The sequence below is a fragment of the Dicentrarchus labrax genome, unplaced genomic scaffold (genome assembly GCF_905237075.1).
Source record: "Dicentrarchus labrax unplaced genomic scaffold, dlabrax2021, whole genome shotgun sequence".
Taxonomy (NCBI): Eukaryota; Metazoa; Chordata; class Actinopteri; family Moronidae; genus Dicentrarchus; species Dicentrarchus labrax.
The window spans coordinates 11,957,824-11,974,701 of NW_026136722.1; the positions used below are offsets into that span (position 1 = coordinate 11,957,824).

The window sequence follows — 16,878 nt, forward strand, 5'->3', positions numbered from 1 at the left end:
AAATCTGCAGAAATACTGAAAACTTTGGGTTTATGAACTGCAACCATATACGTTACAATTACATAAATAACTCAAGAACTGCCCCCTGATCGGAAAGGGGCCATTTTCTGATCCTTAAATTGCTTGAATACATGAATTACTGTAATGTGACAGTGCTATGTGTACGTGTAACATGCATTATCTTATGGTTGCAGAATTATAGTATTTGCTCCACGGTGGAAACGTTCAAACAGTTAGTAAGCCAGTTTGGGCAATATGAGAAGTCACTGACATTGCAATGAGAATTTAACTTCCTGTACTTTTCGCAGGTCACCTAGTAACTGGTCCGCCATATCCGGTAACCGGTGGCTGGTCTTGGCAACTATTTGGGGAGTGGAATAAATTATTTTGGCGAGAAAAGCAAATAAGCTTTTCGAAGTATTTATTTTAGTTCCTCCTTTAAGTCCAGCCCATTGGCAGTATACTCGACCCGCTCGCTGCCGCATGTTGCACATGCTGTTAACCACCAACCACCTAACAGAAACTTCCGAGGGACATCTCAATGCACCACAAAAGATACATTTACTTTCGGGACTTTCTATGAGCTGACTCACCAGGACAGACACCGCAGAAGGGAAGGGCATTTGGAAATCAGTAAACGGGATCTGTTTTTTTTTTTTTTCATTGCTGTGGTTCTTTTAGTAAAGGTGTTGCTGTTTGGCGAAATCAGTATGTGGGTCTTCATATTCTGCGGCTTAATAGCGTTTACAGGTAACTGCTCGATTTCCTGTTCCTAAGATTTTATTGAACTAACTTAGATCAAAGCTACATTAACGTTTGTGCCACTATCTGTCCTGGTAGTCTGAACCTCACGGTTCGCCTTCAGGCTTGCCTACGCCCATAGTTTGATACGGTTAACCTAATGATCATCATATGTTTACTTTATTATCCAAACACGTTTTCGTACATAATTTCCTTCAGAGTTCCTTGCAGATTGTCTTTATACTTTGAGTTCGTGTGTAAACTTTAATAAGTCATCATCCCAAATCCTATGTCTGAACAAGAGGGCAGCAGCGAACAAGACATGGATTCGTAGTGTAGTTGCTCACCATATGCAGCGATACAGTGTTGGGAACTTTGAGAGCTACCAATGATTTCAAACTTCACTTCAAAGTCACCCTAATGAGGAATATTGTTTGGTTAACTAAAGCTGTTTCGAAAAAGCATTTTAAACTTTTGAGTGTATAGGAAAAAAAATGCCCAGTTGTTCAAATGTTATATATATATATACCAAAAAAATAAAAAAAATAATGTGGGTATTGATCCAAGCAGGGTTACTCTGTCAGCCAGGTAACTTCTAAAATAGCATGCAATGCCTTCTTTGAACATTTGATAATACTTAACAATAATGAATAGTTATGATCAGTTGAGACCAAATACACTCAAGTTTTGTTTAAAAAAGATCAGATTGAAAACATTAACAACTACAACCAAATATTTTTCACAGGGGATCTGACAATCCAAGCAAATGATTAAAATTAAAAGAAAAATTGTTTCACGACACAAAAAATGGCCAAAAATAATAACTTATTTCAACTAATTTGATCATTCTGCAAATATAGATTTTGTGGAACTAGCAGCAAGCTACTGCAAAATGTAGTTAAACAACTAGTTCAGTTACATGTAGTTCACTGCTCCCCAACACACTGTATGTAAGCTAAACTGACATTTCTGAATTTTGCTACTTTATTTATGCAAACATCAATGTATTTAATAGGACTGCCACAAATTCTCAATGTAAATTCAGTTCAGTAGTTAAAAAAACATGCATTTACATTGTTTGTGTCATTGTTTGTTTTATATCCTCCTGTCTGTGAGATCATTTAAGTGACAGGATAGTACTGCTTATGTATCTATATATTTATTTTTTAACTGGTGACCACTCAACCCATTCCATGTGTGCTATGTGTCTTCGCTGGGTCAAAATCCAGAGTGTGAAAAACAAAAGTTATAATGCTGTGTAAAACTATTTTATCATGCCTATAATATATACTGTGTACTTCTAGGAAAGGCTGTGAGTTCTTCCTGTCCAGTTAAGCTGAGCTCTCCCACATCTGTGGTGAGATATAAGGACCCGTTCTCTGCCAACTGCAGCTCATCATCCGACCAGGTAGAGGGAATGGGCTGGGAGTCTACAAACGGAGGTGTACCGCTTTCAAATGAGAGCACTTTTCTTGCCTTAAACATAGACTCTGTCACAGACTGGCACTTAAAACCACTATGCTTCATCAATTTCTATGATGGTGATCAGTGTGCTGGCACCCTTCCAGTCACCGTTTACAGTAAGTAGTCCTTAATATTATCTGAAGTTGCCTTGCAGACCCTGTTGTAGTTTTTGATTATTTAGGCCTACTGACATTGAAACTTGTGGTTTTCATTAAACATTTTGGCACTTGTCACTTCTTTTATACAGAAATGCCAGACAGTGTGTCAATGTCTCCGCCGAGTGAAATGGGCCCTCTGGTAGAGGGGAAAAAATACCGCATGCAGTGTGACATTTTTAATGTTGCACCAGTGAGAAACCTCTCTGTGCACTGGCACAAAGGAAATGAGATAGTCTATACGGAAACATTTGACGAGTCCACTGTAACTCCAGTCAATAAGTCATCTGTCCTCAGACGGGCGGCCCATGCAGATGATAATGGAACTCAGATCTGGTGTGAAGCAACGCTGAAGTTTTTCGGTGTACCAGATCTCGACCCGATTCAATCAAAGTCACATGGATTGATTGTGCTGTGTGAGTTTTTGATGCCATCCTAATTTAACCATCATGGACGACAATATTGGATGTGTTTTGCGTTTCTCTTAATTGCATTATTTCTCTTTTGTTTTTCTCTCTCTGTCTGTATTTTAATTTAATGTATATCCTCAGACTCACCAATCTTCTCCAAGCCGGAAAATGAGACGCTGGAAGCTTCAGCTGATAGTCAAGTAACTTTAAATTGCACTGCTAGAGGAAACCCAATGCCGGAATACAGCTGGCAATTCCCACACCCCATACAACGGACGGACAAGAAACAAATCAAGAATCAGCCCATTTTGACCCCGTCCTTTCAGCTTACAGGGACCTATAGCTGCACAGCATCTAATACCCAGGGCACCAAGACCAAATATTTCACAGTCAACGGAGCTAAAAGTAAGATATTGATCCTAAAATCATCATGTTTCTGAGCTTGATCTACTCCAACATTGTCTTGCCATGTTAATTATTACTATACTATAATTTCTTCATGCTGTCGTTTTCCATCAGGTAGTCACCCTGGGACCACTGCTGGGATTTTAATTGCTGTGTTTTTTGTTCTAGTCTTTATTTTGGGATGTGTAGTTTATCACAAACAGATAAACTCCTCTGCTCCAAGACCAGAAGGTCAGAACACATGAGCTAAGAGAGAGAATGTAACAAAAACTCCCGTCTCCCACAGGGGATCGTACAACCTTTGCTGCCTTGGTTGGAGTATTTACAGCCCTGGGAGTCCTGCTCTTCATTGGCGGCCTTTATTTTGTGACACCCGAAGGAACATTTTCTCTCTTGAAGGGCAGCTATCTCAGAGGAAAGCCTACTTCAGGCCCTGTATGAGGATGACTTTTTTTAAATACAATTTTGCATGGCTTTTTTTTGGTTTTTGGTGCTTGGAGAAACCATTTTGTGTCTCTTAAAAGCCTGGGGGCGTGGTCTGTTCTGCATGGTGAGCTGGTGGACTGCTTGTGCTTGACCTGTAGCTTTCTGAATACATAATCCCATCAGCTGTCTTTGAAGCTCCACTAATCAATCAATCAATCAGTCGTAGAACGTGTTAACATTTATTGAAGATAGAAACCTGGCATGGCTCTCTTATTTTATATGTTAATGGACTGTAATGCTGTTTCCTGACTCACTCACTGATATTTAGAATCTACTTTGTGTTTGTTTCACTTTGCGTCTGACTTTGAATTGTTTTGAATATGTATTAGTATGTGTGCTTTTAGTGCTTTTATCATGTCGCTGTGCTGTGACAGTGGTACTTCTCCCTCCTCCTTTCAGCCCGGTTACTTAGGTCAATGCAAACACACTGACTGATTCAAATTACTGTTGAACCCCCGCCAAACTCTGCATCTCTGCTGAGCTTATTAGCTTCTTTTTTCTCATTGTTTTGGTTTAATGGTCTAAACATTCACTGTATGGTTCAGTCTGAACTGTTCTAATCAACTTTGTTATGCACCAGCAGCAGGAAGTGGGTTCCAGCACAAAAAAGGTTAGATAAACCCTCAAAGAGGTGATGAAAATAAGCATGGAACAGACAAATATTTTTGTTGAGAGTTGGTATTGATCATAGACTCATGGTTTAGACCAAAACAGCTGAAAGGACAATATATATTGTAGACTTTAGGCATAATCCTTAATAGGTATGCCTGATGATAAGCTATAGGAGGAGTAAGAACAGGTATTTCCCTAGCCTTACTGCTTGCATTTTTGCCTTGTTACGTATCGCTTTTTCATTTTACAAGCAACACAAGATCTCTAACAACTCTGCACACACACAAGACCACATTTTAAGAAAACAAATTTGTGTTTTTCTCCACTCAGGTATATTTGGTTCCTACTTTTACTATATACTGTCCAGGCACTATACTACAGTTAAAGTAATTACTTGAGAGTACTCTGAATGATGCAGTTTGGCACAAGTTTAGTTTATTAGTTTATTAGTTTAGTTTTGTATGCACTGGTATGGCCCTGGAATGTTGAATTGTTTTTGCACTGAAAAGACTACAATTGTGCCACATCTGTGTTGTGCCTACAATTTCATATGATGAGCTAGTCAGTTGCTTTATTTAAATCATGTGAATATGAATCACCAGCAGTGCCATACAGTTTATCTGATGTATCAGTAAATAAGTACTAGAGATACCAAATGCTAATTTTCCATTTGCATGCCTTTTCTTATTGAATTAATTGAAAAATGGAAAGTAATTTTAAAGGGAATATAATTTAGAAATGTATTGTGTGCGTAAGCAGCTTTTGCATATACATCAATTGTTAAATAAAGCCAACTTCTCTGTCAGTGACATCCTGAAGCAGAATACTGATAGAGGCAAAGTCAAACCAGTGTCTTTCATTGCTGTGTTTCACTGCCACCTTTTGTGAACCCCTTGGACCTCTCTCTCTCTCTCTCTCTCTCTCTCTCTCTCTCTCTCTCTCTCTCTCTCTCTCTCTCTCTCATTCAGCCTGGCTTACATTATACAGTGCTGAGACTGCCATACTAATTAGTACTGAACAAAGTGAATGTAAAGGAGAGCTTTTGTTATCCTGCCTACGGTTGCCAATATAAGCCTATTTTTTCTGAAACCATGTTCTTTATGTTCAGTCCCTGTCATTCCCAGTAATGTTTTTTTGCCAGAAAGCACTGTTTGTGTATACTCTGACGGTGTTGCCATAACAACCTGGCAGAGTGGATACTGCTCCATTTGTCATGGAGTAAAAAAAAAAAGTTTTATTATAGACACACAAGCTTAACATATTTCTCTAGAGAACTTGAAGAAGGAGCAGCATATTCAAAGTAAAGCGAGCATGTATTGTAATCTGCACATTGAGATTCCCAGCTGTGCTCTCTATAAATACACCAAAAAACATCTGATTACTTGCTCACTTGCACTGCAGTTGCGTTCAGAGTGGATATGCTGTGTAGCATTCTGGTCACAGTGTGAGGCTTACAAGCTACATGCTGCACAACACCAATACTCCTGCCTGCTGGGATTGCACAAAGCATGGAGTTCAAAACCAATAGGACACAAGTGTACAAGCAGAACTGAAAACCGGCTTTTCTTCAGGGACACAAAAGATAAAATCGGTGGTTGGGAAAGCACAACATGGCCACACCTAATGCTGGAATGTAGAGAGCATTTAAAAAACAAAGCATTGCTTGCTCAATATCATAAATAATAGTCTAATTCAGATTAGCAAATTCAGGAGATTTATATAGGTCAGATGAAATCCGTTTAGATAACAAAGGAAAGTTTGGACTGCAGAAGTGGCTTTATGATTTGAACCTTATATTATAAATTGCAAGGAATCTCAGTTATTATAAATGTATTTATATTCATTATGTCAGTCACATTTTGCTCTGTAATAAACCAGATATTGGAAATAGATGTTTCAATCTTATATCCAAACCACAATATAATTAGCACACTGTAGCACAATGCTTCTTTAGTGTTGTATCTGCATTACTGCCAGTGTGACATTTACTGTGGTAATATAGCCCTATTATTTCCTGCTAAATTCCTTATAACATCAATGCAGGACAAAGGTTTGGGCTGTGTTTTTCAGAGGCCTACCACCTGTTAAATTTCCCTCTTTCCCTTTTTACCCCCCACCCCCAAAGTCAGCTGGGATGAAGGGGGCCCTTTTGTTCCAACATAGTTCCCTGCAGGGTAGCCAAGCTCGTTCAAGTTGGAATTTTCTTTCTCTCGCCTCTTGATCGACGCCTTGGTGCAGAAAATAACATGGGAAACAACTTTCTTCAATGGATTCTGACGCTTTGCTTGTTTTACTCAGGTAAGATGTCGCTGGCAACATGTTTTTCCTCACTTGTTGGGTTTTTTAAATTCTGTTTAGTGCAGAAGTTGTCTTAATGAAAATAGTGGTGCATTGATGAACGAAAGCGCAGGGCTAACCATATGACCTCTCGTCGGTGATAATGACATTGAGTGCAATAGCGAGCCAAAGCACCCGTTTATTTTTCACTGAAATAATCATCGCAGAATTAGATCATTCTAATTAGTATGGTGTATATGTCTGTTTGTGTTTAGGTGGCTACACTAACCTAACTAAAATAATGACGGGTTACCGGTTAAACTGGCTACACACTTTATTGCCATAACATAGAAATACACAATTAGCAAGATAGCTATACATTCACTATTATACACAGGTGTATTTTAGAAATATTAGGCCATCTCTGATTTACTACTTGTGATTTCCTTGTGTGTGTGTGTGTGTGTGTTGCAACAGGGTTACATAAAATGTACCTAGAGCCTGCTTATATACATTAAATATAAAAGTGCTACAAGTGGAAAGACACTGGCTATAATGATGATAACTGCTGCTGTATGTCTCAGTGTCAGGTGAAGGTTGCTCCCTAATCCTCAAGCCCTCCAGGGTGGTGGTGGGCTTTGGGGAGCCGGTGTCGGTCAGCTGTGAGGCCGCTCGCCCTGTACGTGTCCTGGGCTGGGAATCGGCCATCAGTGCTGCACACACCCAACAGGACCTGTCTGTCCAGTGGAAGGTAGAGAGTCTTATTGACTGGATAGAGGAGCCTATCTGCTATGGTGTGTTTTTCACAGCCCCGAGACAGTGTGAGGAGAAACTCAACCTCGTCCTCTACAGTGAGTCAACACCTGTTTTAAAACATAGTTTTGTGGTTCACATGAAGGTGTTTGAATGACATAAACTTTGTGTATTATTCATTTAGAAACCCCAGATAGTGTGTCCATCAGGCCTGTGAACCACACTGGCCCCATGGTGGAAGGAAAAGAGTACCAGCTGCTCTGCGAGGTTCAGAATATTGCTCCGGTTCAGTACCTCACCCTGAGGTGGTACAGAGGGCAGACTGAGGTTTACAACCATTCCTTCACTGACCTCACATCTTCCTCGCCTGTCCAAGTGTCCTCTATCCTCGTAGTCACACCAACCAAAGCCGAGAATGGAGCGCAGTACAGGTGTGTAGCAGTGCTGGAGCTCGGACCTGAGGGACCACAACCACCTCCTGCTGTGACCTCGGAGCCTCTTAATGCCTCTGTGTACTGTAAGTCATGAAGCTATCTTAAAAAGAGTTCTCATATGTGTAATACATTGGAGGTGGTATATCTAATCCCTGTGATCTTTTTCTCTAGTCCCCCCAACATTCCTCAGTCCTGAACCAGAAGTTTTGGACTTTATAGTGGGTGCTGAAGTGAGCTTGAACTGCACTGCCACAGGAAACCCCATGCCTGTGTATAGCTGGGAATCCTCCCATCACATTCAGGAGAGGATGGAGGATGAAGCAGTTCTTTCCTCCTCCTCACTGCTCCCAGGGACTTACACCTGCACTGCCTCTAATACACTGGAGAAGAAGAGCAAACAGTTCATTGTCAAGGCCAAGACCAAAGGTAGGAGGGAACTCTGAAGTGAACATGTGAACATTGTCTCTATTACACTGTGTCCTTATCAGCTTCTTCTTTCGCTTTTACTTAGGTGTTTGAAACAAGAGATGTTGAGATGGGATCAGATGACCACATTGGACAAGCAAGGAAAATTCAACTAAGGGGATTTCACTATTGCAGCTTTGGAGATGGAATTGACAATGCATTCATGACTCAGCAGATATTTATGAGGATCTTGCCATCAGGCAGAATTAGATCTCATTTTACAAAAAGATCTGAATATACTATGTTTGGTAACTGTCATTTAATTTGTCTGTGTTTTCAGTATTCTGTATGATAGATTGGCGATATGGGATATAGCTCTCTTTTTATGCTTTCCATGTGATATCCTGTATCTAATTTATATATATTTTTTAGATTTATTTTCGTTTTAATTACCATGTAACATTACAAATGTGTAGTTACTCTTGATATAGCAATGATGACTACTTTATCATTAATGTATCAACTTTAATACTGAATGCTAAAGATCAGCAGGCCATTACTGTAAATATAAACCCTTTCTTGATTTGCCTATCTTTATGAATAAAAGTAAAATGAAAAAGCCTTGTTTTTTTATATTATACCTATTATAATAAGATTATGTATTGGTATTAGTGGTGTACTGCTGGGTGTGACTGCTATATTTTACTCATCACAAGAGCCATAAAAGCAGAAGCTTAATACAAAACTTTTAGTTACACAGTAAAGCAAACAGTTCCTCATAATGGAATAATAATTACCTTCCATAAAAACGTTTCATTGTGCCATATATTCCCATATATGCAACCCTTCTGTAAGTGAAATGTATAATTTGACCACTAGGTGTCGGTGTTGTGCTTTTTCCAGACATGACTTGATTCGCTCATTTCACGTCACGTGACCAAAACATTCGCCTCTCAGCAGAAGGCGGAAGTAGCATTAGGGGCTAACATTAGCAAACGACCTTTCATCCAAGACCTTACGATAATACGTCCAACAAACCCTAATTGATAAAGGTAGATATGCAGCGCCTGATATGTATTTGCTGACTACCAGTGGACAACTTCTGAAATGTGTCCCTGTCTCTTCCCTTCCAGGTATGCCACAGAAAGATCCGTGTCAAAAGCAAGCATGTGCAATTCAGACGTGTTTACAAGGTAGATAATAACAGACACCATCAACGCCAGCATATAAGCAAATGGCACCCTCATCATTTAGTTAACTCCGTCTCCGTCCTGCAGCTAACAAATACGTGGAGAGCATGTGTGAGGATGTGATCAGAGAGATGCGGCGGTGCTGCAAAACACATGCAGGAAACTCCATCTGCTGCTCCGGGTTCAAGGACTCAAACCCAACGGAGAGCAAAAGTAACACAAAGCTCCCTGTGGGATGCGTTTGATGGGAATAATGGCTGAAACATTGTGTCAGTGTTTTGTTGAGCGTGTAACACTCTGTGCAGTGTGCTTTGGGAGAATAGGAATCTGTACAAACGTATTGAACTGTGCTTTAAATTACCTGTATTATTTAAATCTGGATGGGCCTTTGACATAGCAGATATTTTGACATGTCATTGCAGAGAGGCCCTGGAGCATGGGGTGTAATATTATTAATTACGTCTGTGTTTGTTAAGTCTAAACGCCACACCTGCGCCCAGCTGAACATTATAATATAATCTGTCAAAGCTATTTATTAAAGGGAAGTTCGACTGAATTATTTTCTTTTGGTGTCACTGTGTCCACACCCTGTTATCAGGCACATGTTTGTACATGTCAGCATAAGACTGCTGATACTCTAACTGTGGGAGTGTGTAAAGACTGTACATCTCCCCCTGTCAGCAGATTGCACCTGTTAAATTACCATTAGTCATTAGTACAATGAGTTTGGTGACCTGGTTGCACTTTTTAAGAGCCTTTTTTTTTATATAAGCAAAGGGCAAACCACTGAAAAGCTATGCTAAACATAGGCTGTATGAGAAGTTAATAAATTAATTTTAAATAAGTAATACAATGAAGATGGTAATAAAGCAAGTTTAAGGTATTGTTTACACACCTCACACATACATATTACATTAAACAGTTGTACAGAGCTATAGAGACAGGAAATTAAGAAACTGCAGCAACTTAAGTGCACATCATCATGTGCATGAAGTACAGTTATTCTATTCTAGTTTGTATCACTATACTAAATTTGTTGTTGTGAGATTAACTTAACAGAACTCTACAGTGAAGTTCTCTCTGTGTGATTGCTGTATGTCAGCCCAGAGAAATTTATGTATTAGTCTAGAAAGAAGCTTGCTGAACTGGTGCCTAAGCAAGAAATTTAGCCTATTGACTGTTTAATCATTTATTTGTCAATGTGTTGTCCTTAAATCTTTTTTACCTTCCACATTTCAAAATAAAATTAAATAAACTTGAGGAAAAAGGAAATGTTGATTTTATTCAAATATTTGACCTATTATAAACATAAACTTATGTATTCATGTATTTCATGCAACAGACTTGCATGAATGGCCTATCAGACTGCACACACACACAGTTTGAAGATGTTTTTACTATTGCACTATGGAGTAGTTCGAGGGCAAATCCCTTGCAGAGAAAACATACATTTATATTTATATCTGCATTTGTCATTACCTTTTTTAAAAAAAAACAGAATTAACAAATAAGTGTTGTCAATCATTTTAAAAAAGAGTGAATAACATATTAGAATAAACAGAAGATGTTTTCTAGGTATTTCTATATCTACAACAGTTTACTGAATAAAGGAAAAACTTTCTTTTATGAGAATAGTGAACTTTATTTTTAACACAGCATTTCTACATAAGCAAACCATATTTACATATGCCAGGGAGGTTTTAGAAAACATAAAAAAGATGATAAGAAAAAACATTTTGAAAAAGTAAAAATATATTAATGAATATTACAACGTAAAACCAAACTATTTTTAAATAGAAATTCTTCATGTACAAATACATATTTTTACATAATTTACAAAAAAATACATGTTTACTTCGATAAATGGTTTCATAAGTGTGATAAACAACAATGTTTATAGGTTGATAAGCGGTTGATCGAGGCAAACACATTACGTAAAGGCGAAGCTCGTCTTGTAGGCCTTCCGGCGTCGTACGTCCTTGTGACGCAATGACGTACTGACGTGAAACGGAAATTTGCATCAGCAAATCTTTCTAGAATTCTGTAGCAGTTTCTTGCTAGCCCACGCTAGGTAGGTTTATTTGGGTTTGTCTGGGCTCAGCACAACCAGCCGCTGTATTGAACACAAGTACACGTCTCTGAAAACATCAGCGGTTTTTTTTTATTTGCGTTATATGCTTTTTTTGATCGGAAATTCGGGTTTGCTTCGTTTAGCCCACTAACTTAGCCGAGTCATATTCCAAGCTAACGTTGTTTGCGTTGGGTTCTTGCTGGCATAATGTCCAGGATAGATTACAGCGTGTGGGACCACATTGAGGTGTCAGACGATGAAGATGACACCCACCCTAACATCGACACACCCAGCCTCTTCAGATGGAGACACCAGGTATACCATACATGATGTTTATATGTGGTATAAATGGTGCACATTGCACTGTAACTGTTAGCTGGGCAGTGTTTCCTGTGCAAGAGAAAGCAAATGGCTCTGTTAATGCAACCTATTATATATTATACATATGGACACTTTACACTTGCCATTTTTGCACATTTTGCACATTTGAAAGTGTGACTTTAAACTGTACATTTTAAACCTTTTATATTTTTAATATATTGTATGTCTATTACATCTGGAGTATATGTAACAAAAGTAATTTCCCCCTGGGATTAATAAAGTATTTCTGATTCTGATTCTATTGCAGATAGATTGGTATAAAGATACCTAGTTAAAGAGTGTGGTGGGACATGAAACAACTGTGGTTGTGACTGATGTTGCAATATTTGTGCTTCAGGCACGTGTGGAGCGTATGGAAGATTTCCAGAAAAGAGGTGAAGACATGAACAAGACACTTCGTGAATGCCGGCGTAGGTTGGCAGAGGCACAGAAGAAAGTACAAGAGCTGAGCATTTCAACAGTGGATGATGCCAAATCAGAGCTGAGCAAAGCCCAAGCTGAGGAGAAGAAACTGAAAAAAGAGGAACGGGAGTGGGAGAGGAAGATCGATGAACACAACCGGGAAGAGAAGAAGATGCCGTGGAATGTCGACACACTCAGCAAGGATGGTTTCAGCAAGGTGAAGCAGTTAAAGGGGGCTGCTAGAAAACAATGGGTTGTGGACCCACGCTCAGAGCCATTCATTGTGTGTTTTTAGTTCAGGAGAGCAAGAGACTTCACATTCTACGGCTGTGAATGATGTTGCCTTGCTTATTGGTACACATTAGATGTTGGCCAGGTGGATATCTTTGTCAATATTAGCACATTGCAGATAGATTTGTAGTTGCAGTATAGAAATACCAAACTAGGTAACTCTATCACATAGTCTGTTCACCAGAGATCACTGTCAAGTTGATTTTTACATTTAGTATATGTTATGGTCACAATTAGAAATTATCTAAGGATCTGGCTGCATCAAGGTTGATTGATATTGCTATCAGATTGATTGAACTCAAAAATCTATTATTGGTGGAGCTGTAGTAGACATTAAAAAAACATGAACAGCTTTTGAATTTGTATAGTATGGCGATAGTTTTTCACCTGAAGATATTTTTCAGCTGCCATATTCACCATGCTGCCCCTATTTCATCAAAATAACAAGTTATTTAGAAGATTGTAATAATACAACTGTAAATCAGTTGTTTTAGCATAGCACCGGCATTATTTTTTATCATTTTATTATCAGCCAATCCCCTAAAGAGAACAAAGCCAACAATGAATTTATCCTGGTAAGAAGTAACATCATTATAGGCAAAGCAGGATATAGTCTTTTTGTCCAAATACACATAAATGAGCCACACTATTGAGTTCAGCCACATATTTCTTCATTACAATGTACATGGTCAGTTTACGACATGCTCAGGGAGACAGTTTTGTGTTCACTCGGCTAAGAAGAAAAAACACTGGTCGTGTTCAGTATGATGAAGGAACATGCCACCCAGATACAATAATGTGGCTACATTTTCCCAATGCTTATACAATGCAGATACATTTGCATTAGTGAAGTTGCTATTGCAAGCTCCGTTGTTTGCTTGCCTCAAGCTAATTATGTGACGGTATATTTTGCATAATGTACACATCTGACTCTTCTTGGACTTTTCAGATATACACAAGTTAATCTTTCTTTAAAGGAATATAAAGGAATCAAGTAATCATTATTGTCTAAAACGGTCTGTCCTCCATAGAGCGTTGTTAATATCAACCCTGATTCTACTGAAGAGACAGAAGAAGAGAAGGAGAAAAAGCATAAAACCTTTGTGGAGAAATATGAGAAGCAGATCAAACATTTTGGTAAGGATTATTGACATCCATTCACAACTGTTATTTACTGCATGTTACAGGGTATTGATATTTGAACTGTCCTTAATTGCTGTCTTTACTGCAGGCATGTTGCGACGTTGGGATGACAGTCAAAAGTACCTCTCTGACAACCCTCATCTAGTTTGTGAAGAGACTGCCAACTACCTGGTCATCATGTGCATTGACCTTGAAGTTGAGGAGGTAAATGCTACAAAACAGAATTTATTTTTCAACATTTTGTTCTAAGGTTATTACCATTCCATACAGTTAGTTTGTTTGGGCTTAACTGAGGAATCTTCTTCATTTGCCACAACTTGCTTTCTTCACACAGCCATTGTGTTCTTTTGAAATGTTGACATTATTTTAAAAATGCTTCCCTTTTTTATAGAAACACGCATTGATGGGGCAAGTGGCTCATCAGACCATCGTCATGCAGTTCATTCTAGAGTTGGCAAAAAGCCTCAAGGTGGACCCCCGCGGTTGCTTTCGTCAATTTTTTGCCAAGATTAAGGTGACTAAGTGTGATTGGATGCTACAGAATCTAATGAAATAACCTATAGTCCTTTTTGACCAAAAAGTCCCAGGAGCCATGAAGGAAACAGAGGAAGTAAGAATTTTCTGAATCATTGGAAAGTACTACCGCCAGAGCAGGGACTTTTTTCACTTAGTCTTTGGTTAACCCAGACACAGGTTTAAGTGTGACTTAACACCAGATTGAAAAGAAGTGTTTCACTGCCCTCTATGGTTGAAAACCTCAAGCCTGTTTTACCTCTGACCACACTGAGTAACACTAATGGGCTTGGGTCTGGTCACAAGTGATGTCAAGGGTTAAAAATGAGGTTAGGTTACCCTTTTAAGTTCTTGAATTCCTATTAAATGCAAATACTAATTGGACTATTCACTTAAATGCTCATTTGCATGACCATCAACACACCAAATGATGTGTCCCCTCACAGACCGCGGATCAGCAGTACCAAGAAGCTTTCAATGATGAACTGGAGTCATTTAAGGAGCGGGTTCGGGGCAGAGCGAAGATCCGCATAGAAAAGGCCATGAAGGAATATGAGGAGGAGGAGCGACAAAAGCGCATAGGACCTGGAGGACTAGATCCTGTTGAAGTGTATGAATCCCTGCCAGCCGTGAGTTCTTTTGTTTTTATGAAGCCTCAGCACTCTCCTTTTATCTTCTTTTGTTTGTTTAAAATCCCTTACAGAGTGTGTTCTAAATTGCAGGAGATGCAGAAATGCTTTGATGACAAGGACATTCAAATGTTACAAGAAGTTATTAGCAAAATGGACCCAACGGTGGGTTTCTTAAAGAATACTTTTGTTTTTTAAGGTCTGCTTGAGTCATATTTCAGTCAGTGTGCATTTATCTGTGTGTTTTTGTTATACCTTTTTAATAAATTTGATTGTCTTAACACGATTTAGGAGGCGAAGGCTCACATGAAGAAGTGCATAGATTCGGGGCTCTGGGTCCCCAACTCCAAGACAGACGATGGAGAGGAAAAAGAGGAAGATGGTACCTATGAAGAGGTGAAACAGGATCAGGAAGAAACTAAGAAGGAATGACCAACATTAATTCTATGATTTGTTGTTTCTGCAAATGTACCTACTCACTGTATTGCAACTCCACTATGTGTATGACTAGTTTGCCAATCAAGGAACAATGAAATAACGTTTCTAAAATATTTAGCTGAGACTTAAGGGATTAGCCTTCAACTAACTGCTCAGTTGCATCAGTATCTCCTGCTTGGACAAGAAACTGCTGTTTGTGTTTAGGTCTTTCATTTTGTATGGACATCACCAAAGGTGTATTCCTAAATTTATTTGTATACACCTGTCAGTTTGTGTGGGTGTGCATATGTACACGTGCCTGCCGGTTTCATTTGTGCTGTTGTATAGTTGAAAAACAATACATTTTCAGGTTGTGCATATAATTTTTTTTTTTTTTTTCTTTGTCTTTTCGGAATTTAAAATTTTTGTTTGACTTTTTAGGGCGTGAGCAACCAATGTATTCCCCAAAGTGACATTTTCTACAAACTTGCTTAACTAAAGGTTGAATTATATCCAACTACTCAAAACCAAGGTGTGGTTGTCTCTAAAAACTTAATGTGTGGGTGATATGCTCTTCAAATCATAAGATTAGAGGTACACAAGATCACATCACAAGAAAAATGATCCACCTGCCAGACCTGTAGTGGAGGTAACCACAACGCCGTAATATGGAGTGAGTGCATCTGTGCTTGATGTTTCTAATGAAGCATTTGCTATTTCCAGATGACATACATAGAGATTTGGTGGTGGTAAATATACATGCTATATACTTCAGTACACCACAGTATACATTAAACATTGTAAGACAATAATAATACTAATTATAGACACAAAAAGCGGTCGATTTCAGCCTGAGGATGATTTGCTAATTCTCCATCAGAGTCCTAAGGCTGAGCTTTGTAGGGCTTGAGGGTGATTGATGGTTTACATGAACCGCACTTGTTCCCTCCATGGCCAAATTAGAAACCAATTAAGTGATAAAAGATCCTAAAGAATGACTGATCACATGACCCAGTGTCTGAAAGTGCTGCATAGGTGTGGTTGGATTCTATACTTTCACTTTCAGTGCTTTTATTTTGAAGGTGAGGTACGTAGTTGAGCATTTTGCTTGATATATGATCTGAATATAAAAATAAACAATACCTGGGTGAAACACCTTATACAAAGGCATTATTTGACTATCTTCACTCAATAACACTGTTCAGTATATACTGCCAGAGGCTATTATGGAAAAAACCTGACTGTAATACCAGGATTACCTTACATTACAAATAAACTAAATTATGAAGGACCTCAGTTTAGTCAAGACAAAAGTTGACATGACACTAACAACTGATAGCAAACAACAGCAAAAAAAAACAAGTCCAGTTAAAATGATAAATGGATGAACAGAAGACCCATAACGTGACATGAAAACTGTTACTGTGGTCATGTATCATTTGAAAATTACCATAAAAGTTTTATTATAGGCTGTGATAGTGCCACAGTGTTTCCCAAGCTCGGGACTAACCAGCTTGTGTTCTCTGTTGAAATAGGGACTTTTTATCGCGATTATTTCAGCAGTTTCCTGTGGCCTTGTGGTAGGAGTGTTATGATAAGGGTGATAACAGCAATTTTACTTTCTTAACATGTAACATTCTCACATAAGACCCTACTAAGTGACACAGCTGACATTTCATGTCAGGTTCAGGTTTGAATA

The 16,878-nt window shown here is 38.7% G+C and overlaps 4 protein-coding genes across 4 annotated transcripts; all 4 read left to right on the forward strand.

The window, feature by feature from the left end:
* The first annotated feature begins 333 nt into the window (after positions 1–333).
* Positions 334–5,119, forward strand: LOC127356187 (cell adhesion molecule 3). The gene is made up of 5 exons (XM_051387741.1): positions 334–750; positions 2,046–2,321; positions 2,453–2,776; positions 2,912–3,175; positions 3,462–5,119. The coding sequence occupies exons 1-5, from the start codon at positions 711–713 to the stop codon at positions 3,614–3,616; spliced, it is 1,059 nt and encodes a 352-aa protein (XP_051243701.1). The 5' UTR covers positions 334–710; the 3' UTR covers positions 3,617–5,119.
* Positions 5,120–5,241: 122 nt separating this feature from the next.
* LOC127356188 (hemicentin-2) lies at positions 5,242–8,761 on the forward strand. Its single transcript, XM_051387742.1, has 5 exons — positions 5,242–6,571; positions 7,135–7,401; positions 7,488–7,820; positions 7,909–8,163; positions 8,249–8,761. Exons 1-5 carry the CDS (start codon positions 6,520–6,522, stop codon positions 8,254–8,256), a joined length of 915 nt encoding a protein of 304 aa, XP_051243702.1. The 5' UTR covers positions 5,242–6,519; the 3' UTR covers positions 8,257–8,761.
* A 311-nt stretch (positions 8,762–9,072) lies between these two features.
* On the forward strand, positions 9,073–9,888 carry cmc4 (C-x(9)-C motif containing 4 homolog (S. cerevisiae)). Its single transcript, XM_051388261.1, has 3 exons — positions 9,073–9,194; positions 9,276–9,335; positions 9,420–9,888. Exons 2-3 carry the CDS (start codon positions 9,278–9,280, stop codon positions 9,575–9,577), a joined length of 216 nt encoding a protein of 71 aa, XP_051244221.1. The 5' UTR covers positions 9,073–9,194; positions 9,276–9,277; the 3' UTR covers positions 9,578–9,888.
* A 1,450-nt stretch (positions 9,889–11,338) lies between these two features.
* LOC127356486 (hsp90 co-chaperone Cdc37) lies at positions 11,339–15,706 on the forward strand. Its single transcript, XM_051388259.1, has 8 exons — positions 11,339–11,718; positions 12,122–12,403; positions 13,509–13,614; positions 13,709–13,824; positions 14,012–14,134; positions 14,580–14,762; positions 14,856–14,927; positions 15,054–15,706. Exons 1-8 carry the CDS (start codon positions 11,611–11,613, stop codon positions 15,192–15,194), a joined length of 1,131 nt encoding a protein of 376 aa, XP_051244219.1. The 5' UTR covers positions 11,339–11,610; the 3' UTR covers positions 15,195–15,706.
* The last annotated feature ends 1,172 nt before the right edge of the window (positions 15,707–16,878 follow it).